Genomic DNA, 16456 nt, shown 5'->3' on the forward strand with positions numbered 1-16456 from the left:
ATGCGTGGAACGAAGTGCAATCATTTCCTATAAAGGTCATGCAAAAATATAAGGCTTTCCCTATCTTTCTAATAAAGACAATATTTCCCCATAACCATATGCCAACTCCATCCATAGCTTTCACATCCACGTCGGGAAAGTTCGGATCCAAGTCACAATCCACACCAACTATTCAATTGGAGAGGGAACCCGTAAAGCTAGGATGCGTAGTCATCTTCAACGTACACAACATCATGTAGGGGCCCTCCTTTCTATTTTTTTTAAATTGGAAAAACGATGGTCATCTTAGAATAATTCAAAACTTTGACCAAAAAGAATTGATGTAGAGAGTCTTGGAGCTTGATACAACTCACCTTCTAGATTGACTTTTCTTACTCAACCCTTCAACCCTTCAACTACTCAAGCCCATGCAATGGCACTTAGTAGGGGGTTTTTGTTTTGAGACCTCCAAGGTCTGAACCAACTTTGGCTTTCCTCCAAGGTGTAGCCACTGGTCTTATACAATCAACTCTTCCTATTGAGGATTCCACCTCAAACTACACACACCACTCCTAGGCTCCAACAACTCCAGCAAGGATCACAACACTCCAACCTCATTCCAAGGACTCAAAATACATCTGCATGGTATCTATGAAGTCTTTTGAGGCTTTTAGTATCACCAAACCCATCGCCTTGGTTTCCTATCCTTTCTTGGTCTCTATCGGGCTCAAATAGGCCTAATTGAATTAGCCCTCCATTGGTGTTTTTAGGGACTTAGTTTGCAAACTTCCCAAACAAGGCTAGAAAGAAATTATATATTTGAGTACCCTTTTTTGAGTTATAGACAATAATAGAAATGTGCATCTGGGTTATCCATACACCTAGGGTTTAGCCTACCCGGGTAACTTGGAAAGATGGTTCTAAAACCCTTCAGCAGTCAAAACACCTGCTCAAAAAAAAATAGGATTATTAAAGGCAACTTAGAGGGCTTTCTAGCCATTTGACATTTTGTCTTCCACCAATCCACATGTGCTCAAAATGTGCACATCTTTTGCTGTCCTAACACACCAACTCCCAGTGGTGAGCCTAGGGCTTCATTGTCTCTCCTCCACAAGGTCCTACAAAAACAACGAAACCTTTTATAAACCTATGTATAGACCCTAACCTAGCATTCCTTTTGATTTCAATAGGTGCCATCAATGAATGTTTAGGTTACAGCCATTTTTGCTCTTGAACCCTACTTGCAAGGGTTTTACACCTAGTTGCAAAGAATGGAATATATCTCTTCAACTAAGGACAGTCAATCCTACAAATCAAGCTTACTGGAAAGTAAATTCAATCAACACTCATGCCCTGCAATGAGTTTGTACAACCAAGTTCGTACTGGACCATACAAAGCAATGAAAAACTCAATAAACTATGAACTGGTGAAGAAAACAAGATTGTTTCAAAAACCAAAAACTTTCTCTTGCATTCCCAATCCTCTAACCCATTCAATGAAGTTTTTTTTGGCTTATAGGCTATTGGTTCAGTTGGTTCAACCAACTTTGCAACACCATCATCCAAAAATGCAACTTTTGCAAAAACTATAAAATGTTGCTCAACAACTTTTACATCTTTTGACTTCTAAGATGCAAGTTTTCATTCTAATGCATTCCAAGGCTTCTGAAGGTCCTAAAACACCCTAGAAGACCTAAAAAAAATGCAAGAGACCCCAATTACATGATAATAATCATCTGGAGTACTATTCCTGTGATCTACCTTAGCATTTCAACTTCTTAGGCTGACAACATCCTGAACACAAATGACACAATCCAAAGCTTGGACAACATAACTATGACTCTATTGAGTCCCAGATGGTTGGTCCATTATTACACTTTAAAGAAAACACACATAACTTGAAAGAAAACAAAATATATCTCTTAAACCCTACTTGCAAGGGTTTTACACCTAGTTGCCAAGAATGGAAGATATCTCTTCAACTAAGGATAATCAATCCTACAAATCAAGCTTACTGGAAAGTAAATTCAATCAGCACTTATTCCCTACAATGAGTTTGTACAATCAAGTCTGTACAGGACCATACAAAGCAATGAAAAACTCAGTAAACTATCAACCGGTGAAGAAAATAAGATTGTTTCAGAAACCAAAACATTTATCTTGCATTCCCAATTGTCCAATCCGTACAATGAAGTGTTTTTGGATTATATGTTGTTGGTTTAGTTGGTTCAACCAACTTTGCAACACCATCATCCAAAAATGCAACTTTTGCAAAAATTGCACAATGTTGCTCAACAACTTTTATATCTTTTGACTCCTAAGATGCAACTTTTCATTCTAATGCATTCCAAGGCTCCTGAAGGTCCTCAAACACCCTATAAGACCTAAACAAAATACAATAGACCCCAATTACATGATAACAATCATCTGGAGTACTAATACTGTGATCTACCTTAGCATTTAAACTTCTTAGGCTGATAGCATTCTGAACACAAATGACACAATCCAAAGCTTGGATAACACAACGATGGCTCTACTGAGTCTCAGATGGTTGGTCCATTATTACACCATAAAGACAACACATAAAACTTGAAAGAAAAGAAAATTGCATGTTTGGAGTGTTAGGTGACCTACACCATACTTCCCTGGGATAAAGAACTCAAGTCCCTTGAGTTAAGAGGTCTGCAATCTCCACTCCATGCTAAAGTATATCTATTTCTGACATCCACATAGCATCTAAATTAGGTAGACCTTCCCACTTGACAAGATAGTGCTTGTAGACCTGTTTCCTTGTCTTCTTTACTACCTTTGTGTCCAAGATACACTCCAACTTGACTTGTTGGCTTGGTGGCAAATCACTCACCCAATCTTCATTAACCTGTGATGAGATGTCCAACTGATGTGTTTGTGATTATCCCTTGTACTGATAGGGATCACATACATTGAAGCTAGGATATATACCCAAGGTGGGAGGAAGTTCAACTTCTTATGCATTTTCTCCATATTTGTACACCACCTTGAGAGGTCCAGTCTTCTTCATCATTAGCTTGGTAGGCTACCCTTTTGGAAGCCTCTCCTTCCTTAGGTATGCTAACACTAAGTCTCCCACTTTAAATTATGCATTCCTCCTTGTTTTACAAGCTTGAACCTTATACTGCTTGGATTTTTGTTGTAAGGTATGCCTTACCTTATCATGCACTTCTGTAATACCTTTAGCAAAGTTCTCACCTTGTGCACTCTTAGGTGCCCTAGAACTAAGATCTCTGAGCTCTAATATGCCCCTAGGATGAAATCCATACACTATCTCAAAGGGACTTTTACCTGTGCTTCGGTTCACTGAGTCATTGTATACATATTTTGCCTGTCTGAGTACTAAATCCCAAGTCTGTCCATGTTGTTTTGTAAGACATCTTAGCAAGTTAACCAATGATCAGTTGACTACCTCTATTTGACCATCTGATTGAGGATGATAGGCAAATGAAAAGGATAACTTGGTGCCCAGATTCCTCCAAAGTGTCCTCCAAAAGTGGCTTAAAAACTTCACATCTCTATCACTAACAATGTTGATTGGAAGACCATGAATTCTGACTATCTCCTTGAAGAAGAGGCTTGCTATATAGCTGGCATCATTGGTGCTTTTGCAAGGTATAAAATGTGCCATTTTGCTAAACCTATCTACCACCACATACACACTATCAAATCCCCTTGGAGTTCTTAGCAAGCCCAAAACAAAATCCATGCTCAAACATTCCCAAGGCCTCTGAGGTATGACCAAGGGTTGATATAGACCTGCATTACTTGATGATCCTTTTGCTCTTTTGAAAATTGTGCATTTCTCTACAAACCTTCTCACTTTTGCTTGCAACTTGGGCCAATAGTTAAACCTACCAACCTACTCCAACATCTTATCAATGCCAAAATGACCTCCTAGACCTCGTTGATGCTTCTCCAAGATAATATTTTGTCTCATAGAACATTGAGGTATGTAAAGAAGATAAACTTTGAATAAAAAACCCTCCTATATCATGTATTCTGAATAGGAGACATGTGAGGTGTTAGAAAAATCAGAATAAACACTGTATATCTTTGCAAAATCCTTATCATCCTTGTAGAGGTCTCTTAACTCAATCAAACCCACACTTTGCAATTGTATCTCCTGCATAGTCATAACTCTCCTACTTAGTGAATTATCTACCTTGCTTGTTGTGCCCTTCTTGTGTTTAATAGTGAAGGTATAGGATTGTAGGTATTCAACCCACTTTAGGTGTCTCTGATTCAACTTCTCTTGCCCATTGAGGAAACTAAGGGCATGGTTGTCAGTGAAAACTACAAACTGTTTTGGGCAGCAAGTAATGACGCTACTTATTCAATGCTTTTACCATTGCATACAACTCCAAGTCATATGTGGAGTACCTTTGCTTATCGTTATTTAACTTGTCTGAGAAGAAAGCTTTCTGATGTCCCTCTTGGCTTAAAACTGCCCCTATTGCCCTTTGGCTAGCATCACATTCTACTATAAACAACTGATTGAAATAAGGCAGTCTAAGGGTTGGCAACTCTTCTATCTTGGCTTTCAATATTTTAAACCCCTTATTGGCTTCCTCTATCCACTTAAAGTAACACTTAATCCCTCCTTTAATAGTGTTGAGTATAGGAGCACAACATGGCTTAAGTTTCTCACAAATTTCCTATAAAAAGATGCCATTCCATGAGAACTTCTAACATCACTTATGCCCCTATGGATAGGCCAATTAAGTATTGCTTCTACCTTACTTGGATCCATCTTTAAACATCCTTGAGAAATAACAAAACCAAGGTATCCTAGCTCTGTTTTCAAAAACTCAGCATTTTTAAAGGTTCATTTTGAGTTGAGCCTCCTTCAACTTCTTCAAGACCATCTCCACATGCTTGAGGTGTTCCTCCTTGGACCTTCTGAAGATCAAAATGTCATCAAGATACACAATAAAAAATCTAACAATAAAGTCAACTAAGACTTTATTCATGAGCCTTTGGAAGGTACTAGGTGCATTGGTGAGGCCAAATGGCATCACCAACCACTCATATAGGTATGCATTGGCTCTAAATCTTGTCTTCCATTCATCTCTAGGTCTGATTCTAATCTTATGATAACTAGGTTTCAATTCTGTCTTTGTGAAGTAGCTTGCACCTCCTAGATTGTCCAATAGGTCCTCACTCCCTAGCATGGGAAACCGGTGCCTTGTAGTGATCTTATTGATTGCTCTTGAGTCAGTGCACATTCTCCATTTGCCTCCCTTTTTAGGCACTAACAAAATAGGAACAAAAAATGAACTCAAACTCTTCTTGATAAACCCTTTGTCTAAGAGTTCTTGCACTTGTTTGACGATCTATTCATTTTGACTAGGTTTCATTTTATAAGCAGCTTTGTTAGGCAGATTTGCCACTGGTATTAAGTCTATTTGATGGTTTACATCTCTCATTGGAGGAAAATAATCAAGCATGTCATCTCCTATAACTTATGCATATTATTTTAGTAGACTTTGCACCTCTTGAGGCCCTTCAGTCATTGGATCTGCCTTAGCCTCATCTTTAGGCTTCAACACTATAGCATGGCCTTGATGACCATCTTGCTTTAAAAATTTGAGAAACTCTTTACCTCTCTTCAGCATCACACTTGATCCTATTTTCTTTTCCTCTTTTGGATCAGGTAGGGGATCCATCGGGTACTTCTTCCCATTCTTGGTGATGAGATAGTTGTTCTTTTCTCCATCATCACTAGGTCTCACATCATATTGCCATGGATAGCCCAACAACAAATGACAAGCATCCATAGGCAATATGTCACATGATAATCTCTCTTTATAATCACCAATTTTAAAGTCCACCCATGCTTGTTCATCAACTAAGACATGTTGACCCCGGTTGAGCCATGATACCTTGTAAGGAGTGAGATGTGGTAGTCTTTTTAGTTTCAGTTTATCCACCATTTCAACTAAGACAATGTTCTCAGTGGAACTTGAATCTACAATCACCTTACAAATCTTCCCATGTGACTTACAAGTGGTTCTAAACAAACTTTTCCTCTGTAGTGGTTCCTGAGCATGGGGCATCTTGAGCATTATTCTCCTCATCATTAAGTTTTCTCCATCTGTCACTGGCCCTGCCTTACTGATTGAAGAAGTCACACTTTGAGTGTCCTCCTCTTGCACCAATTGAGTCCTTCTTTCACCCATGTATGAGCTTGTTGAACTTGAGGCTTTTCCTGGGCACCTACTCATGGTATGTCCAACTTAATTGCAGTGATAGCACCTACTGGTGAAGACTCTATTTCCCATTCCTAAGCTTCCAAACCCACCCCTAAAATTGCTCCTTCCTCTAAAGGATCCTCTGAATGTTCCTCTTTGTGAGTCCTTAGTGCCTTCTTGGCTTTGCTGCCCTCTACCAAAGGTTCCTCTACCTCTGAAATTCTTACCACCTCTATGTTTCTTATTTTTTTCACTTCTCCTCTTGATCTTCTCCTCTGCCCTTAATGCCAACTAAAAACACTTATGGACAGTGTCTGGTGTGAGGATGCTTATCTCACCTTGTATGTTTTGTCTAAGGCCATTCATGTACCTAGCCAATTTCTCCACTTCATTCTCATGCTTCCTAGCCCTCAAACTAAGTTTGTGGAATTCCTCAGTGTATACATTGACATCTAACTCCCTTTATTTCAGATCTTGTAGTCTCTTGTGGATTTGAACCTCATAATCCTCTGGTAGGAATTGTGCCTTAACCCTTATCTTTATACATTCCCGTGAGGTTATCTTCTTCTTACCTTCTTGTATCCTTTGTTCTTGCATCATGTTCCACCAAACTAATGTTGATCCTCTCAATCTTGATTTGACCACATTTACCCTTTTCTCCTCTACTACTTCCTTATAATCAAAGTGATTATTTAGAGCCTCTATCCAATCTAGCAACTCTTCTCCATTGAGATTTCCTTCATAGGTGGGTAATCCATCCAAGTTATCTTTGGAGATGGATTTGACTGCTTCAAAGAATAGATTTTGGTCTTGAGGCATTGCTACTACTGCTTGTTCCTCTCCATCTTCCACTTCTTCATCTATCTCATCACCCCATTCTATCTTAACATTCCCCTTCTGCTTCTTAACATCTCTGGTTCCTCTACTTCCTTCTACATCCTTTAATCCTTCTATCATCTCTGCCACCATCTGTCGGATGGCTTTTGGAGTCATTGCCTTTGGAGGCATTGAACTTGCTTCTGAATCTTAACATTCTGACATACACCAAATCTTCCAAAGAATGGACCTAATACCACTCTGATGCAAGGAGTTTTGGAGCTTAATACAACTCACCTTCTGGATTGACTTGTCTTACTCAACCCTTCAAGTACTCAAGCCCATTGAATGACACTAAGTAGGGGGTTTTTCTTTTGAGACCTCCAAGTTTTGAACCAACTTTGGCTTGCCTCCAAGGTGTAGCCACTGGTCTTAGACAATCAAATATTCCTATTGAGGTTGCCACCTCAAACTACACACACCACTCCCAAGCTCCAATCACTCCTGCAAGGATCACAAAACACCAACCTCATTCCATGGACTCTAAATACATCTGCATGGTGTCTTTGAATTATTTTGAGGCTTTTAGAATCACCAAACCCATCGCCATGGTTTCCCATCCTTTCTTAGTCTCTAGCGGGCTCAAATATGCCTAATTGAATTAGCCCTCCCTTGACGGTTTTATAGACTTAGTTTGAAAAATTCCCAAACAAGGATAGAAATAAATTATATATTTGAATACCCTTTTTTGAGCTATAGACAATACTAGAAAATTGCATCTAGATTATCCGTACACCTATGGTTTTCAATACTGCACTAATTTCAAGGGTTTAGGCCTACCGAGTAACTTGGAAAGATGGTTCTAAAACCCTTCACCAGTAAAAACACCTGCTCAAAAAAAGTTAGGATTCTTGAAGGGAACTTAGAGGTCATTCCAATCATTTATTTTTTTGTCTTCCACCAATCCACATGTGCTCAAAATGTGCACATCTTCTGCTGTCCTAACTCACCAACTCCTAGCGGTGATCCTAGGGCTTCATTGTCTCTCCTCCACAAGGTCCTGCAAAAAAATGAAACTTATTCTAAACCTATTTAAAAACCCTAACCTATAATTCCTCTTTATTTCAATAGGTTCCATCAATGAATTCTTAGGTTAGAGCCATTTTTGCTCTTAAACCCTACTTCCAAGGGTTTTACACCTTGTTGCAAAGAATGGAAGATATCTTTGCAACTAAGGAAAATCAATCATACAAATTAATCTTAATGGAAAGTAAATTAAATTAACACTCATTCCCTACAATGAGTTTGTACAATCAAGTTCGTACAGGACCGTACAAAGCAATGAAAAACTCAATAAACTGTCAACCGGTGAAGAAAACAAGATTGTTTCAAAAACCAAAAACTTTCTCTTGCATTTTGAATCCTCCAACTTGTAAAATGAAGTATTTTTTGGCTTATATTCTATTGGTTGAACTAACTTTTCAATGCCATCATCCAAAAAAGCAACTTATGCAAACATTGCAAAATGTTGCTCAACAACTTTTACATCTTTTGACTCCTAAGATGCAACTTTTCATTACAATGCATTCCAAGGCTCGTGAAAATCCTCAAACACCCTAGAAGACCTAAATACAATACAATAGACCCTAATTACATGATAATATTCATCTGGAGTACTATTCCAGTGATCTACCTTAGCATTGCAACTTCTGAGGCTGACAACATCCTGAACACAAATGACACAACCCAAAGCTTGGACAACACAATCATGGCTCTACTGCGTCCCAGATGGTTGTCCCATTATTACACCATAGAGACAACACACAAAACTTTAAAGAAAACAAAATTGCAAGATTGGAGTGTTAGGTGTCCTACACCAAGAACCCAGAAAACAAAGACACTAAATTATCCACTTGCATTTTGTCTTTCCTGTGAAAGGATTTCTTTAAGCTCTCTCGAGCTATTTTCAAAATTAAAAACCTACTTGTCTGGATTTCCAAGACTTTGATTAGCAATAAGGTCCGCCATCCTATTGGCCTCCCTATACACATATTATATCTTAATATCATCAAAAGATGGCAGTATGCTTTTGCACTTATTAACCAAACCCCCGACTTCCCATAGTGAAGAGATAACATCGTTAAGGCAGTTAATGATAAATTTAGAGTCACCTTTGAGGATAACACTCTTCCTCGAGATTATTTGTAATCTTAGAAGCCCCATCCAAGTTGTTGAGGAGTCAAACTTGTTGTTAGTGGCAATCCCAAGGTTGGAACCATAACCCACAAGCATTTTACCATTTTGGTCTCTTATTAAGCCTCCTGCCCCCGAAACCCTGGGGTTACCTTTTGAACATCCTTCAATGTTACATTTAATCCAACCTGGTTTAGGACATTTCCAAGAGTAGGTCTCTCTCATTAACATTATCTGCCAGTGAAGCTCAAAAAAATTGTGACGAATCCCCTAGAACTTGTCTTAGCTGGAGGTCCAGGAGGGAGGTGTAAATTTTGGAAGAAGCTGAGGGTTTAGCATTAACATTTTATTTAATTTGGTGGATTATGATGGTTGCAAGGATCCTGATGGTTCTCTTTTCTTCTTTGAAGACCCTATTATTTTGTTCCTTCCAGATATTCGATGCCAGGAAAGGAGGATTTTGATACCAAATACTTTTTGCCACCGGGTGTGAGTAAGGAGATAAATACCAAGCTTCTATAATGTCTCATATTTATAGGATGAGTCCGGCTAGTTTTCAGCTTGATTAGAACCTCTTCCCAAATTTCTTGGGCATAAACACAATGAAGGAATACATGTTCAATACTTTCCATTTCCTTTTGGCAGAGCTAGGATCCATTAGCAAGAAAGAATCCTCGTCTATTCAAATTATCAATCATGAGGTTGCTTCCATGGGTTGTAGCGTATGAGAAACAATTGATTTTTAGGATAAGATCATTGATACAAATATCTTTCCAATTGAAGTCTTCAGTAGCGTCTTCTTCCAAATTTTCATAAGCCAATTTTACCAAGAAAATTCCTTGAGGCATTAGGTTTCCAAATCCACTCATCATCCACCGAGGGAGTGTAAAGAGAGTGTTGGCAATTGACACTCAACTGGTTGGTTTCAATATGTTTTCATTGATGGAAACATGGTAACTTGTTGTGACTTCATATTTTACTTCAGTTGTGTACCGACAGGCACTTCACAGACACTTCACCAACACCGAAATCGACATGTTCAAGTTGGATAAATTTCTTTGGTTACCAACAATGTAGGCTGACATGGTTTAGAAGCAGGTTACCAGTATTGGAGGCTGAAATCATTTGGATCTGGCATCAGCAATTGTTTTGACATTCATGTATCTATGTTGTTGACCCAACATGTATATTCATATTGTAATTATATTTGTAGGCCAACATAAGACATGTTGATTTGTAAAGGGTATATAGGTCAGTAGGTTAGATCATTTTGAAATATGGATTGACAAGAGAATATGATAATGTTATGTAATGCAAAATATATGAGAGAGACATGTATGTGAGGACATTTATGTAAGGGTTATTCCGGTAAGGGTTTAGGGTTTCAAACTAGAGCAGATAGAGCTTAACCGAAACTCTATTCAGGCATTGAAGATGCTATCTTTGTTGTTCAATTGTTTCTCCGGATTGTAGTCTGGATTTGTATGTAGTTAGTTAGGCTCCTTTTGTGATTGAGCAGTGTGCTCTAGGCTGTCAGCCTTATTGCTAGTTTGTAATATCTCTTTATATGGCTAGTGGATTGATATTGTGGGTCACAAATCTCACCGTGGTTATTCCTCTTTGAGGTTTTCCACGTATAATTCTCTGTGTTATGGTATTCATTTGTGTGATTGGATTATTGGTTGCTTTACTTCTTTGAATTCTATATATATACCAGTATACCGGTTGGTGTATGCATGTTTTAATAAGGTTAAAATTAATCAATCTAGTAGAACACTTATTCATCCCCCCCCCTCTCAGTGCTCTTGGATTCCAACAGGGACCAGTCGGGAAGAAGAGAAGAGAGTTAAGAAGCCTCGAGCAAGAGTTGATTTTTATTGGCGGGATGAATATTCAAGCAAGAGGAAACCATTCTATTCAATTCTTTCCAAGTAGCACAATCCTTATTCCAAATTATGTATTCATGGATATTCTTTCCACAGTAACTGCTTAAAAATTGCTTGATATTCCTGAATTGTGGGATATGATCTAGGTGCAAATTGTACAACCAAGTATCCTTCCACAAATCAGTCTTTATAACATTTCCTATTAATATCTTGCCATTTCTTTTGATGTCATTTATGGTTTTAGCCACATAATTTCAGATAGTAGAACCTGCAGGGAGATCCATCTAATTGAAGAACTTATCCTCACTCTCGCTAGGGAAGTACATAGCTTTAAAGATGCCAGTCCAATGTTTTTGTACTTTAGCTAATTGCCAACCAATTTTGGTAATGAGGGATTTGTTAAAGGACTTGATCTTCCTTATACCCAACCCTCCATAGTCCACACTTCAAGGGTTTACAAACGTTTTCACAAGCAACCAAGGAAAGTCTACTTATTTCTTGTGTGCCAGGCCATAGAAACCTTTTTTTAATCCTCTCTATCTTATCAGCAACAAAGCCCAACATTTTGAACATATATAGGTAGTATATCGACATATTCTTCAAGCAAGAGTTGACAATTTGTAATTTTCCTACCATACTAAGGAACTTTCCTTTACATCCAGCCAATTTATTTTGTAACCTTTCAAGAAAGTCATTCCAAAAGTTCAAAGAAAGGTGTTTGGAGATGAGTGAAAGCCAAAGATAGCAACATGCGAGGGTAGCAACTTGACAGCCAAGGATAGAAGATATTTTAGCTTGAAGGCTAGAGTCAGTATTGATAAAGAATAGTTTGGTTATAACAAAGTTTATATATTGTCCCAAAATCGAAGCATAGTTATCTAAGGTTTTTTTCCACTGCCTTGCCTCCAAGATAAAAGCTTCTCCAAGAATTATAATATCGTGCACAAACTGTTGGTGAGTAATGGGGTTCAGGGTGGAAGCCGCCTTGAAGCCTTTGAGGGATCCCTCTCTTCTTAGTTTTTCTATATTTCTTCCCAACACTTTAGCAACAATAATAAATAGATAGGGGGAGAGGGGCTCACCCTGTCTCAGACTATTTTCACAAGAGAAGTATCCCTTAGGACATCCATTTAGGAGAATAGAGAATTTTGGGTACAAACACATTGTTCTATCATTCCTAAGAATCTACCTTTAAACCCTAATCTCCTAAGGACTTGAAGAAGGAAGTCCCAAGCCACTCTATCATAAGCATTGGAGATATACAATTTTAAGACCATAGCATGTTTTTTGCTGTTTTCCATAGAATGAAGGAGTTCGTGTACCACAATGAGTGCATCCAGAATATGTCTTCCTTCCACAAAGCCTTTCTAATTACTAGAGATCATTTAATCTAATAGGGGTTTCATTTTATTGACCATCACTTTAGAGATAATTTTGTAAATAGTATTGCTTAAACTAATGGGTCAAAAAGCTTTAGTGGAAACAACATTATCATTTTTCAGAATCAGAGCTATTAAAGTAGCGTTTATCTGTTTAAGAAGTTTACCTATTCTGAAGAAGTCTCTAGCAGCGTTGAAGATGTCACTTCCCACAATATCCCAATGATCTTGGAAGAAGGTCGAGGGGAACCCATCCAAGCGAGGGGACTTATAAGAGGCAAAGGAAAATAGAGTAGTCTTCACCTCCTGCAAAGTCACTATTTTATTGAGATGGAGAAGATCAGTGTCCCCAATAATCTCAGGGATGACATCCAAAATATTGTTCCAGTCTTGACCGCCATCCTAGTTCATGGGATTGTTTAGACTTAGAGATTCAATGAACAAGGCAACCATAACATCTTCATTCTCTACCGTGGATCCATCTTCTCTCAAGAGTTTCCTTATTCTATTCCAGCTTTTACGCTTCAAAGTGGATTGGTAGAAGAACTTAGTGTTCTTGTCCCCCTCCTTGATCCATTGTAATTTTGACAAAAGTGAAGTAGCAGGAAGATCAAGATGGGTATTTTAAAGATTTGAAAATCAAAATATTTAGAGTTTGCCGCAGCAGTGGGAAAATCCAAATGTATTGCACTATTATTAATAATTGGATATGTAAATCAGAAGATCTAGAATTGGTTTGAATCTATTTGAGGAAGTCAACAGACTGCATTAGAGACAAGTGAATGGATTGAGACCAAAGAAGAGAGCAGTTAGGTAATTGTACATGCAGTAGCATTTGTGGTTGAATCTAAGGCGGAAAGTTGGAATGCGGTAATTTCTCCCGCATGCAAGAAAGCTCTACCACCACGCAACCATAGGCAGTTCCACTGTTAAATCCCAATTCCACTTTGAGCATGTAGGATCCACCGCTTAACTCCGTCTGCCACCATGAACATTTAGTTCCACCATTTAGCTACCAACTTGCCAGTCATGCAAACAAGTTTTTTCCATCGATCATGCAAAAGACTGAATGATGATTTTTATAGAAGTTTCTATATGCTTTTTAATTTCTCTATAAAAGAGAGATGTAAATATTATTTAGTGTAAGCAATAAAATTATAGTTTTGGTGATGCAACACATGATAATGGCTATGTATATTTCATGTTAATTTTTTGTGTTTTTCGTTATGATTTAATTGTTAATTTCTTTGTAATTTATGTGTGTAAAATTTATGCTCCATCCACCGCCTTCAATATTGATGAGTATGTTTTTGAGTTGTATGGGTTTTATTTGAAAGTCACATGATGCATCATAGTCGAGTGCGATTGATTCTATTAAATGATAGTTATATGACTTTCGATCTATTGAATTTTATGTTGTTGGGTTCTATAGAATTTATTTCAGGATTCTAATTGCCTATATTTCTTTGAGTTATAATGTACTTAAATGTTGACAACCAATCTTGTAATTACCTAGATTTCCATCTGTTATAGTGCTCTAGTTAACTCTATTTACAACTAATGTTTTGGTTTAATCTTATGCTTGTCCACCCTTCTTCTTCATGATAAAATAGCTTATATCTACATTATTACTTAGCATATTCCATGTGTTTTCATTCTTATGTGTAATTCCTTTATACATATGTGTCTCACTCACACAATTTATTCTCCATTACTTCTTCATTCTTAAAACACATGATCAAATTTATAACTTCTCTGCACTTTCATTCATATATGTCAATGCATTTTTTTCCACCTATTCTCAATGCCTCATCCCTAAAAATTTATAAACAATTCTTCTAATTTAGATATAATGTCTTCATTAAACCTAGGATGCTCTTTCATAGTATAATCCCTCGCACATGAATATAAAGGATTCATTTATTGTCGAAGGAAATAGTCTTAGTTGTCTCCCTTATTTAACATCTAATAAATTTGCATCTTAGTTTTAGTTTGTGAATGCCTGCACGACATTGTTATTTCAATGAGACAATAATAAGTTGAGCTGAAAATTACAATTTGAAAGTCGACAATACAATAAATTCGTTATAGCCATTTTACCGGATATTGTGTTGCACAAAGTACACGCGTATATGCCAGTTCAATTCTACAGGCTTGACAAATAAAAGACAAGTTCAAGGGAAAGCTCAGCCAGTAATGTTAGTGGTGGGCTGGACAAAGTAAACGAGACCAAGTCGAATAATATTGTTCGAATTGTCTCACGAATGCAAAGTCGAATAATATTGTTCGAATTGTCTCACGAATGCAAAGTCGAATAATATGGTTTGAATTGTCTCACGAATGCCACCGAATTCTTCTACCATCCCATCCCATTTTCTATTTATATCCACTGACCTGAAACTTGAAAAACAAAGCGAATTTGTGAATCGGACCATCAAACAAAGATTGCAGTATTAACTAGAGAGCAAGAGATTTCAGATTTGAATATTAACCAGAAAGTGGAAGATTGTTTTTCTCTCGAGAGCTGCAAGTGTTTCTAACAAGTGTAAGAATCCAGAGTATGGCAATATCTCGATTAGTTTTGGGCAATTGGAAGGAGGCGAATGAAAAAACTAATGGAGATGTAGAAGACAAACCAAACCAATTAAAGGTTTGTGATATGTGGCAAGATATCCAGGGTGCCAACCATTTGAATGCAATGCTGGATCCCATTAACCAACTTCTCAAAGCAGAGATACTCAGATATGGTGATTTTGCACAGCAATGCTACGATTCATTTGACAACACGCCCTCTTCCACATACTATGGAAATTGTAAGCGCAGCAAAAGCTCGCTCGCCCAGAGACTGGAGTTGCTAAATTGTGGGCGTGGGTATCAAGTTACCAAATATATATACGCTAATACGAGTCTTTTGGACTCCATTTTTGGCGAGGAATCAAGTGAAGGCGTTGCCTGGATAGGTTATATTGCAATTTGCACTGACCCAGATGAGATAAAGAGATTGGGAAGACGTGACATAGTTGTTGCATGGAGAGGCACGCAGACTCCTTTTGAATGGATGCGAAATCTGAGAGACATATTGGTTCCTGTTATGCCATCAAAGGCTACAACATGCTCCAACATCCAAACCATTTCAAATCCAGATGCCAGGATAGAGAAGGTTTTCTCAGTTGTTATACGGCCACCGACGAGGACTCTGTTAGATGCAAGCTTAGTGCAAGGGACACTGTTGTGGGTGAGATAACCAGATTAGTGAAGGAATACATAGAGCAAGAAGAAGATTTGAGCATAACATTTACTGGGCATAGCTTGGGAGCTGCACTGGCAACCCTCAGCGCATATGACATAAAACAGATCATGGTGAACGAATATGGTGTGAGCTCAATTCCCGTCAAAGTGTTTTCCTTCGCGTCTCCACGCGTAGGGAACCCGTCATTTGCCCAACATATGGAAGAGATTGGCGTCAACGTGCTGCGTGTGGTAAACCACAAGGACTTGGTTCCAAAAGTTCCAGGGATTTTTTTCAACGAAAAGTTGGGATGGCTGACAAGGCTTCTGCACTGGCTTCCCTGGGCATATGTTCATGTGGGAGTAGAGATTAGTATAGATAGCAGCAGATCGGCTATCCTAAAGGACATGCATAATCCTGCAAATTTCCACAACTTGGAGGTTTATTTGCATGCACTTGATGGCTTTCAAGGAAATAACAAGCTACCCTTTAAACCCTCGGGAAGAGATCCAGCACTGGTTAACAAACACTCTGACTTATTTGATTGAAAGCCTCCAAATCCCTTCTAACTGGTGGGAAAAGAGAAATAAAAAAGTGGTGAAACGCATAGATGGCATGTTGCTCTATTCCCCTACAACTCCAACCCCTTTTCCTCTTCCAAAGATTCACCTCTAATCCGATCTATTCTACTTCATCGTTTTTCAATTTTTCCACCACAGAGAATCCGAGCTCTGCGCGAACTAGAATTAC

At 38.2% G+C, this 16456-nt stretch overlaps 1 protein-coding gene across 1 annotated transcript; it reads left to right on the forward strand.

The window, feature by feature from the left end:
• The first annotated feature begins 15037 nt into the window (after window positions 1-15037).
• On the forward strand, window positions 15038-16254 carry LOC131858270 (phospholipase A1-Igamma3, chloroplastic-like). The gene is made up of 2 exons (XM_059211463.1): window positions 15038-15712; window positions 15832-16254. Exons 1-2 carry the CDS (start codon window positions 15038-15040, stop codon window positions 16252-16254), a joined length of 1098 nt encoding a protein of 365 aa, XP_059067446.1.
• Window positions 16255-16456: the final 202 nt, after the last annotated feature.

Source organism: Cryptomeria japonica, chromosome 9, assembly GCF_030272615.1.
Source record: "Cryptomeria japonica chromosome 9, Sugi_1.0, whole genome shotgun sequence".
Taxonomy (NCBI): Eukaryota; Viridiplantae; Streptophyta; class Pinopsida; order Cupressales; family Cupressaceae; genus Cryptomeria; species Cryptomeria japonica.